The sequence below is a fragment of the Varroa jacobsoni genome, unplaced genomic scaffold (genome assembly GCF_002532875.2).
Source record: "Varroa jacobsoni isolate VJ856 unplaced genomic scaffold, vjacob_1.0 scaffold_566, whole genome shotgun sequence".
NCBI lineage: Eukaryota > Metazoa > Arthropoda > Arachnida > Mesostigmata > Varroidae > Varroa > Varroa jacobsoni.
In genome coordinates, this window is record NW_019213468.1 from 147,029 (window position 1) to 158,376 (window position 11,348).

General features: G+C 39.9%; 1 protein-coding gene and 1 long non-coding RNA gene across 3 annotated transcripts in view; both read left to right on the forward strand.

The window, feature by feature from the left end:
• LOC111261540 (uncharacterized) overlaps nt 1-6,773 on the forward strand; it is a 50,300-nt gene extending 43,527 nt beyond the window's left edge. For both annotated transcript variants that reach the window (XM_022835122.2, XM_022835125.2), the window contains 3 exons: nt 1,440-1,596; nt 2,164-2,472; nt 2,952-6,773. In XM_022835122.2, coding sequence (XP_022690857.1) covers nt 1,440-1,596; nt 2,164-2,472; nt 2,952-3,253 — 768 coding nt within the window. In that variant the 3' untranslated portion in view covers nt 3,254-6,773. The remainder of the gene's footprint in view (nt 1-1,439; nt 1,597-2,163; nt 2,473-2,951) is intronic.
• A 2,591-nt stretch (nt 6,774-9,364) lies between these two features.
• On the forward strand, nt 9,365-10,666 carry LOC111261541 (uncharacterized). Its single transcript, XR_002681083.2, has 2 exons — nt 9,365-9,460; nt 10,124-10,666. It is a non-coding gene; the product is annotated as an uncharacterized LOC111261541 (long non-coding RNA).
• Nucleotides 10,667-11,348: the final 682 nt, after the last annotated feature.

The following is an 11,348-nucleotide window of genomic DNA, read 5'->3' on the forward strand; positions in this document are numbered from 1 at the left end:
TATATATATATATATATATAGGATCTTTGATTTAGAGCTGTTTCACCTATCCTTAATGAAATACAGTCGTAATTAGAACAAGAAGTCTACATACGTGTAGCTGTTGTATAACGGCAAACAGAAGTTTCCCTAGCGCCATGTTATCTACGATTTTTATCATCCAAATACTAAAGGTGTTTAGTGAATCGAAAAGCTTTAAAGTCATATAGGGTAGAATAACGATACCTTTTGTATACGTTTGATGCCTCCTTTAGGGTTTATCTGTTAGGAAGTTTGTTGGCTGCCAGACCAGTTATGATCGACATCACCATACCTACTCTAGTTGTCGATGGTTTGTTTGACGGCCACGACGGTAGACTACTCTATGCCACCTATCGTCGTCTTTAGAGCAATGGAAATCGTACGAATCTATATATATGGAATATATGAGGACTGAAACTATCGATCAATTCCGGTTTCCTCGACACCGGCCGTGACTGAAGTACGGCAGTGAGGTCGCGAATAATCGTCGAGTAAACATTCTGTGTGCTATCAATTACGACACCTCACACCCGTAGGGCTCCTGAGGCACTCAAGTCATCTGACAACACTGAGCTTTTTATCTCTTTAAGAAAAATTCCTTTAATATTCATTTCAAGGACAAGTACCCATTTAAGCCTGAGTCTGTTCGGCGCTGCCAGTAAAACCGTTTCGATTCCGTTCGACGGGATCCGTTTGCGTGACCCCTTTTTGGTGGGCAGCAGGGACCGACCCATGTCTTCTGAATGGAGTTGATGTGCTCCAGGAAGGCTGTTTGCTAATAATAGTTGAATAAATAATCTGTACCAGACACGACACATTTGTCCGTCTTCTCTAGACCCAGTTCATGAAAACCAATTGTTTTTCTCTTTCAAAACATAACCTTCAGAGACTTCTTTACACTTTTATAGTACATGATATAATGAATTCCATAATGCGTCCGCAGAAAATGCTCTGTTCTGCTTAAAAGTACCTGTTGTAATAGCAACTCTTTCCTATGTCTGAGGTCATCAAGCGTCGTTACCTTCTCTGTGATCTTCAGCCTTCCAATTTGCATCGACAACAAATTATTCTCTAGTTGAAAGCCTCACTAGCCAGTATTTTCGTCAATCTTCGAGAGACTCCAGCAGAGCATTCACCTTCGAAAAGCAGGCACTTGATAACCGAATACTGATATTTTTACATTTAGGCTCATCATTCTTGGACGACACTTGACTGGCTCACGGTCATATATTGAAGACCTGACGTACATATTTAGCTAACTTCATCTGGCACTTGGCCTACTAAATAAGCTACTAAAAATGAAAGAGTTAATATGTAAAAATAAAATATATATGTATGTGCAGCAACCTACGAACATGGTATAAACGCTAAATCTTTGTAGTGTTGTTAAATTTCTTTATAACTGATGTCATGTCTAGGCTCAAACGACGAACGCAACTGCTGGTTCGGGTGGCAAGGCAAGCCGTCCGAAGAAGTCAAAATCGCCTCTTCCGCCAGCCACGGCACTCTCGATGAGTCCCGGCAGAGGTGCCTCGCCCTACAAGCCGCCGGCACTCGCTATGACGCCACCTATTGGTAGGTGACTCACCAAAAGCTTCACTGTCAAAAAAAGAACGATTATTGGAACACTTCTTTAGGGTTTACACCCACGGACGTTACATGACCGTTATGAATGATACAAATGAGTAAATCCCGGAGACTGGATTCACTCGTTTGCGTCAGTGCTTGAGAACCTTCAAAAATGGATAAATATATCCACTTAATCAAACCATCTAATTAATAATCTGTTGGCTAAGAGCTCGAGCCCAGTTTTTATTCAGTTCCCTTGAGTAACCATTCAACTTCCTTAATGTGCCTTAATAGCCTAATCTAAATCCGATTCGATCAACAGATACGTAGGTATAAGCTGTACTTTTAAATGGCCAATACCAGACTCTGTTATCCTCTGCTTTTCTTTTGTTAGTTTTCTTGCAGATTATCTGTACAGATATCCGGCTCTAGACACTCGCAAAGTGCCCATAAGTGTTTCCTCACAAAAAAACTTCTACTAAGATACGAACTCTTTCGTCTATGTCCGTTTCGCTTCAAACTGTTTGCGACTATGTGTAACTAAACAGTTCCCTGTAAATACGTTGTTCGCAGGTCCAATAACGGCGCTAAGTAATGCAGCGGCTTCTATGGCGAACGGAGCATCGATCTGGTCTCCGGCGGCATGCGACTTCGGCGGTCCTCCTCTGCCGCCGCCCACAGGGGCGATGCAAACCAGTCACCGTACGTCCAGCGCTATGAGTCCCCCACCAATGGGTGCCGTCGGTCTGGGGGGCGTCGTTTCCATGGCAACGAGTGCCCATCACCCATCGCATCCTTCACATCCAGCTCATTACTCTTTACCCCAAAACAGCAATACTCCTCCAGCCCCAGGTTACCCCCCTCCATCTGCTTATACAACTGGTAAGTCCGCCTATAGGCAACGCCTTTATTTAAAAAAAATCGAAGAGGTCGATAAGAAATTGAAATGCACAAAAATAAAAAATCGTTTAGCGGTACTACATACAGTATACTTAAAGAACGTCATCACCGACTTCGATTACGATTGTTCTTACCAACTTTGCCCACCTGAACTTTTAAAAAACCTTGTGACTTACCACAATAGAAGCTTACCGTGAAAGTCTCATTTCGATTTTACTTAGACGATGAAGCAATGAATAAAGCAACTAAAAAGCCTATCCGAAAGAGTTACTCGTCTGAAGTAAGATGGCGCGCTAGCGAATATAGCCTAACACCTACATAAAATTATCATTAGTACACGTCAAACTTTCTAATTTCTCTTCCCAATTAATATCCTATGAGTACATATATGAGTCTACGTGCATCTAGAAGTGTCCTTCTTCCTTAAATTCTCCGTTTTCACATCGTTGCCGTTTCCCCAGGGTCGTATTACCCAAACTGCATCAACCTCGATTACCTCGCGCCAACCTCGGCGTCCCCGCGCAGCACTGACTCGCCGCTGTACAAGGCACCGGGTGGCAGCACAGGCAATTTCTCCCCAGGACCAGCGGGCGCGCCCGGTTCGACGGGTGGCTACCCACTATCGCAAGGAGGGCCACACGCCACAAATTTTGCCACCCTACAAAGCTGTTATCCTTGTCCTACGCCACCGATCTCCGTATCTGCATCTGTCGCGGAGGTCGCAGCGTCTTCAACGCCTAACTACTACTCAAATCTTTCCTAAATCCGGACAGAATTTATGATGATAATAAAGTGGTATCGATACCGGTAATGGTGGGTGATAAATGAATCGGTGTGTGAAGGTGTGGGCGATCAATGGTGTTTGATCTCGTTCGCTCTCAGTGACAACCACTCAGACGAGAAGCGTTGATCGGAACGGAACGCAAAGAAGGGAAAACGGTTAGGAGAAAGAAGGAAGGCTCGCAAATCTTAGCGAGGCTGGTATGACACAGCAGCCTTACACATATATATATATATGTATATATATATATACATCTATATATATCGTAAGTATATAATGGCTGGAAATAGTTATACACAGGACACACAAAGGGCACATCATAGGCAATGAAAAGTTACGGCTGATGAGCGCGTCCTAAATATTCTTTCCTGTGACCAATCACCAGGAGAAGTATCATAACAATCACGTAAACAAAGCGTACTACAGCAACATGCCACAGTAAAAATAACAACACCAAAACAGTTCGAAGTTTTACACGGGGTGGGGGGTGTATACTATAGCAAGTCCATTGTTGTTAGTATATCCGGCAATCAACGTCGCATCAGTAGACGGTGCGGCAAAACCGTTAAGATGAATAAGGCTACAATAGGTTCCGTGAATTGGACTGCAAGAAAAGGGAACGAGACTAGTTCAAGACGGCCTTGAGTTGTGTGTTGGAGTTATGGCGCAGGTCAAGCATGTTTACTTAGTCCGAGTTGCAGTCGATGGCGAACGCAGCGGTTATTACAATTATTATTCATCTATTAAAGTATACGATATAGATGAACAGTTCATGCAATGATCCGATTGAGCGGGGCGACGCGGCCGAATGTCAACGGTGAGTCGTTTTAGCAACACTATAAGCTACAACCCACATCTCTTGTCAATGGGCACCTAATTGTAAGAAGGGGGGTGTGGCTGATTTAAAGGTCATCGCCTGTCAAAGGAAGTGAAGAAGCTGGCAGAGTGATCCCTGAAGCGTACGAAAGGGAAACAAATTAAAAATACGTTACTGAGACTCATAAAGGCCAATTCAGTGCAGGATCAATGCTCCTGACCGGAAATAATGCGTTTGTTTAGAGAATCTACGATATATATATATATATATATATATATATATATATAGCATCAGCACGTCATCTATATAAAATGTAGGGAAAAAATTTTTCTCAAAACGAACACACGCAAAGGGATATGCAATCAACGCTCACTGATAATCGTGCAAACTGTTTAATATTTTACCATAGCATCGGCAATGGCTCTGAAAGACTAGAAATGCCTGTAATTCATTCGAGAGTTTTTAGCCGTTGCGATAGGCTTATCCTAAGTTCGCGATGTCTCGTCTGTAAAATAGTCGTGTCCTTACTTCTTTTTACGTTCGATAGGGACGAATAGTTGTTGATAAATAGAAGTCTCCAGTAGAACATCCTAAAAAAGCCGAACTTCCTTTTCTAGGGAAGCGTCAAAGTGACATTATCTCGTACGGCAAATGCAATTGTTTAATCTGTCCGATAGCAATAAACATTAAGGGGTGACATTACTAGTTCCGAGACGCTCGTCACTGCAAATGAGATTAAAATGATTTTAAATTGTTAAAGTTTGAAAACCTTATTCAAATTAAGTTAAAATTCTTCTAACAGATCGTTCAACTAACTACGAAGCGTTTCTTTGCGTAGCATACGGGTTAATGACGTGCAGCTTCGACCTTTTTCTCTTAGATCTATTCTAATCCCAATGATTGATCAACCATTATCTCTAACTGCATACATTGCTTCTGCCACTGCAATGGACTCCGTCAACGAGAGCCTCGAACACATCCTATACACGATTAGCGATTATAATAAGTAAGACGGTAGAATTGTGTTACGATGTAGACAAATACTGTTTCAGCATACTGTGTCCCAAAAGATCTACGTGAACAGCTTTCCAGGTTTCTGTAAGACCAGCAAAAGCTGTGGCGAAAAGCAAATGGATGACCCTAGTCGAAAATAAGCAAACAGTTGCTATTAACTTGAATAAAGACACACATTTGATTCAGGAAACGATCAATGTAAATAGATAATAACAGCTACGAAAAAAGGAGCTCCTAAATCTATAACATACAAATATAGATATAGGAAGAGAAAAACGGGAGACCCGGGAGGAAAGGGCATAATACCCTAGGACAGGCGAGTGTGATGTTCAAATGTGCTTATGCTGATGTGTGGCAGCGTGAGTATATCTGTGTGTGTGTGTGTGTGTGTGTGTGTGTGTGTGTGTGTGTGTGTGTGTGTGTGTGTGTGTGTGTGTGTGTGTGTGTGTGTGCGTGTGCTTGTCGAAGGAGCCATACTTGGATATCAGGCTCGCTTGATTGATTATGTGTGTTAGGTCCGGCAGGCCTGGTAGGAAACAGCGTCATTGACCGATTCTTCAGAGCGCGGTTGCTAGGCAACCAAAAATGGCGAAGTGATCGTACTACTGGCTTTTGGTCAACTTACGTAGTGATCACGGTAACTAGACTAACTCATACGGGGGAAAGACGAGGCGGTAGACTTACTACGGTTAGTCAAAAGACAGTGTGACTTAGCGAGCGACGATTCCGCATGATAGTGGCCATTGATTCTTTGAAAAATAACTTAACTCAAAAGACAATACGGTAATATCTAGATATTTTACTCAGTTGAATGGAGTGGCTTAATGCCGTATCATCTATCATCTTAGCATACCGCAAGATAAACTGACTAGTATATCTTTAATTAAAAATTCTCTGTTCAGATTTTGCGTTCCGAAACTGCTCAGAACTGCTCCTATCAATAAGGCTTGCATCTCCATTATATTCTTATTATCTTTATGATTATTATTAAGTGAATTATAACCAAAAATAGTAAGTCCCATTTAAGAGAACTGTAAAAGCGTTCTTGTAGCTTTGGCTTGACGTTGCCATTTACCGGCAGCCGGTCAGGTGTATGTATAGCTGGGTGGTAAGCCCTATCGTTATTCGTAGACAACGTTGAAAAATACGGCTTCTTTGTTTTCGTCTAAATGACTTAGTTCAGGCGTCAATTTAACGACGAGGCAAGATGGAGCAGATCGGTATCTAACTGGGCTGGACTCTTATAATTTCTTAGCCGGTGTCCAGCTTTGGGCCCCTGTTGTATTTAGACCATGGGTCAGCTATAAATATAAAGAAGAAGCGCCTGAACCAATGGACGTCTAGGCCAAGCGCACGACCCAGACCCATAGATAAATTATATTATTATTATTATTATAAAATAATAAACGCAGAGAGCAAATTGCAACGACGAATGAATACTTAGGAGATATGACAATGGTAATAAGTATAATTAATTATTATTGCTAATAGAGCGCCACGACTGACAGGAAATGATAATAACTATTACTGACGATGGTAATGATGATGCTGAACATGATAATGAATTATTGTGAATACGTCTCTCTATTTATCAAAATAAAAAATACGATGATAAGTATATATAATAATAATTTACTGACTAAAAATAATAAATGCTCGTAAATAGAATAATATTTTGCCTTTTATCTTATTATATATATCTTTTATATTGATTATAATTGAACTATGCTCATACTAGCGTATGTTCTATTTGTTGTCCTGCCTAGAGATATTTGAAAAGATGTTGCTAACTCATTGTACAGTACAATAGGTCGAAATCGTAGTCCTTAAGAATATGCTTCTAGACGTAATGCAGGTAAGCGATGATTCTCGTGATACGACTCGGTTCAACCCGACAGCTTTGCCATTAAGGTCAGCTCGTTAAATCTTATAGCCTTGTTAAACATGTCTGACTCTCTATATTGAACACGGAATTTACCACTATAGGTCAATTCAAGCGTTTGCAGCCCGCTGGAAACAAGGACACAAGAACTGTGGCTAGGTACACGAGAAAAAAATAAAGGTTTTACATGCAGTAGATACATATCTATCGGTTCCTTGAACGTAAACGGGACCTGCAAAAAGTTCTTGCTTAAGTTTGCCTTCGACGAGCAAATTCCTATGCCCATACGATCCTCCTGCCTCTCATGTTTTTATTCCTCACATTTTGCCCCACCCGAAGTCAAAGACAAGGGAAAAATAACATGTGCATGAAAATGTTTAATTTACCCGCAGAAAAGCTAAGGGCAAAGTAGACTACTGATCGTGCGGTAGACGTGCTATTAACGAGCTCGAAACTCAGACAGACTTGATTGCTTAATACGAAATCAACAGGCATTCCGGAATTGTAAGGCAACGAGTTAAAATAGACGAGCAAAAATATATTCTCTAACTAAACACAGTGATGATAATGCGCTTCGTAAGTTCCGGTAAATCGTCTTCTGAGCTCATGGAAGAAACAGATCGACATGAAATGATGCCCCTGAAGGAGACTTAATGCTACCGTAACCAGTACGATTAAGTGGCGCTCATTTAATTATTCGATGTTCCCTTGCGTAGTTTACATCATGCCTTTGACACTATTCGTTGCTCGATATCTTTGTAGCATCAAAAGAAAAGCAACTACAATAGTTCTTACTGTAGTATTTTTTCTGACCTTTACTTTACCTAGGTTGAGCAACTGACGAACCCTATTACTTTGTTAGAGTTCTTATTATTTATTGATAAAACGAGCTAAGCTAAGCTAAGTTGGATTTAGAGCGCAGATCATTTGTTCACTGTATGTAATCGCCTTTATCGGCTTCGTTACTAGTTAAAAGATATTATACTTAATATTTAAAGAAGGACAAAAAGCCTTTTTCCAGACCAAATTCAAAATCTGGGTCAAAAAAAAAACACCTCCTCTGTGGCGCACGATAGAGTTGTACGTTTTAGATGTATGTTGAACATATGGACACTTGTCCAAAAAAATGAAGGTTCGCATTGCGTTATATTAATAGGGAGAGTTTATTTTATAAGTGGTACTTTAAATTTCTCATCGTCTATTCTTAGAACCAAACGAAAATGGATTACATACAGTTTTCGGAATGTAAAACTGCAGATAAAACGTTGCATAAAATGTGATTAAAGTATCTCCGATCAATTTTTCAGTGCGCAGAAATCAATAATAACATACGTACGTAAAAAAAAAAGTAAAAATATTTATAAAAGCGTGTGAAAGTCTTATGGACCAATGAGCTCCATAGGCCTTAAGGTTAACAATAGTAAACTTCGCTAGTATACACGAAAAACTAACGTTGTACTTTAGGTTAAAAACATAATATAACATAGACCATTAATCCACAAAGTAAAAATCCAATTTATGAGTTATTGTACGTACTTCAACTCAACAAATGAAGCGCATTAATAAACAACTTTATTATTATATCAGCACTCAAGTTGTCAATAAAGTTATTCGTATAGAAAATATTCCTTCATACCATCCTCTGTGAACGTATGCAAACTGTGCGTTTGCCCTTCGGACGGCCTTCGTTTCGAGGGATGCATGCGTATTGACCGCTTGAAAAGCGATTCCGAGGTATTGGCGAACGTACTCATATAGCGTCCTGTCCTTGAGCACCTTTTTTAACCTCGCTCGAAGCCTATCTTAACAATCTAAAATAAAGTATATGGCGTTTCAGGGTAGTGCCGAAACAATTCTTTATTTCTACGTCGATTGGTTAACCATTAGTGCGATTATGGATAGAGCTTTAACATTTGAGCAACTCGAATGGACTTCGCTTGAAGAAAATTGAAACAAAATAATAAAGTCAAGGAAATCATGTGGCATTCAAAGAACAAAGCTTGCTTCTTAATACGTATATTCAAGCCTATTGAATTGACGCGTAGCATCACCTCTAAAGACGGGTAATGATTAATGAAACTATACGGGGTGCTTTGAAACTCATGGCAACTGTCTTTGGGAAGTGACAGGGCCTGGATGGAAAAGATTACTTCCAATAGAACTATGTACCATCGACGTAATGCGTAATCACCAGGCGCCGAAACATGTAAAAAGCGAGATTGCAGGCATCACCTACGGAAATATGTTACTGTTTGAAAAGCGCTGCCCAGTTACAAAGAAACGTACAAGCATAATGGAAAGCTTATTTTGGCGCTCAAATCGCTGGATGTAGATAATGGTAATCATTCAACTAATAACGATGTCAATCTCGTAATCGCCGCTATTTTAGCTTCAAAATGGAGCTGCTCAAAAATATTTTATCACGCCAGAGGCGTTCGAGTATTTATTTGATGCATCATCATCAGAACAAATCATAGTATGTTCGTTTTACGTAGATTGTTGGTCATAATGGTTAAGTTTTGAGCCTGCAATGTCTGTTCATAAAGTATGCTTTACTAATAGTTTAGTAATTTTGGTTTCTAGTTTGGTAATGATGAATTCTAGATAGTTCTAATTCATCCACTTGCTACAGTTGATTTTTAATGAATTGGCTTGGGCGCAATAGCATAGCTTTCTACGCGCGTGTCTTTTGTCGTTTCTAGTCCGGCTAGTATTTGGCAGAGAATTACATACACAATAAATAGTTCCGCCATCAGCGATAATACGATGATTTGGTGCTCCATGGTTCCATCCGCAAAACGTTTTTCTTCATTGAGCTCTATCATTTATTAATGAACCAAGAGTTTCAGTATACATGAGCATTGTCTTGAGTGTTACTTACTTCAGTTAGAGTAATTATAGCCGGACGCCCCTTAACTGACCGCATATGACACCCTTCAAAGTCTGCGGATGTGTGTCACTTAAGTGAAAAATTCGCATGAATAACTGTATGTATTGTTTATTTGGCAATTTTGATAGAAGCAGAACTACCATTACTTGGGAGCCCACCATGAAATCATGAAGACTGGTTTTCTAAAGCTCTAAACTCTGTCGAAGCTCTATATGTTAAAGCCCTATATGTTTTCCTATATGTTCACAGGATCGTACGTACTGCAGAAGAACTGATAATTTATCCAGTTCGCTTCTTTAACCTGCTCGCGTTCAGTTCTCTCTCCATATGATTTAGCCCCGCCGCGTTTATCAGCAATATGGAAGAAAAACTTACCAGTACAGCGCAGATAGTATTTGTATAGTCACCGCTAACCGCGGTCATCCTCGTTAATAGGCAGAAAGCTTGGGTGAGCTTGATGTCAACGACTGTGCAACTATGAACCTTCTAATATGTGTTATCTCGGATGCAGTAGCGAATAATGGTTATGAACAAAACCACTATGTGAGCTGTGCCAGCCATATGCGTAATTTTATGCAGTCGACTTTGTTCAGTAGACAGTTTCGAGTCGAGTATAATATTCAGAAAAAAGGAACACCCAACGGATGGAATCCGTTCCTGAGTAAAACACAATATTTGTTCGTCAAAAAGAGAACCGTGCTCATAGTTAGCAGGGTCTTTTCGACCTATAAAATAACAAAACATACTCTCCATTAACTAGTCAATAAATACCCATCCAATCTGTTTCCGTTATGTTAGGCGTGTCAATTAGGCATAATATAATATAGGCCAACTAACACAACATTATCCATTGCTCGTTGAGTTTATCAAGAGTTTAACGAACGCTAGCAAGCCATACGTCACACGTCAGACACTCAGCAGTCAATGTCTGCTCTGATAAATCTAGACACTTTGTACAAAGGAGACGAACACACGAAACAAACAGAAGAAAAACAGTTGTTAGCATTATTACTACACAAATAATTTATTCCAATTGTTTAGCGGCTGGTTTAAAATGTAGTACTGTTAGGTTTTTTTTCTTTTGAAATGTGCAGATATCATCTGATCTACTGCATTGTTCTTTTGTAGAACCGTTTTTGACTGACGGAGCTTTTACGCTCGGACAAGCCGGAGGTAATGTCTTAGTTTATTTCTTTTTTCCTAAATCAATTCAGACGATATAATCAATCAAACCACAGATTGATCGCGTGCAGATCTCTAGCAAATTTTTTAATCCATCGTAACTGTTTCGTTTCAGTCTTTCCCTCATCCGACTATTATGTTAATACATTTAAAATGGGTTGGAAAATTTGCCAATTTCCATTACCATGCCCTAACTTGTCGAAAAGGATTGCAATGGTCTAGTATTACGTATCTGATTACGCAGCTTATGTTTTTCATTCTTAATGTATATCGGAGTATGGATCATTGTCTG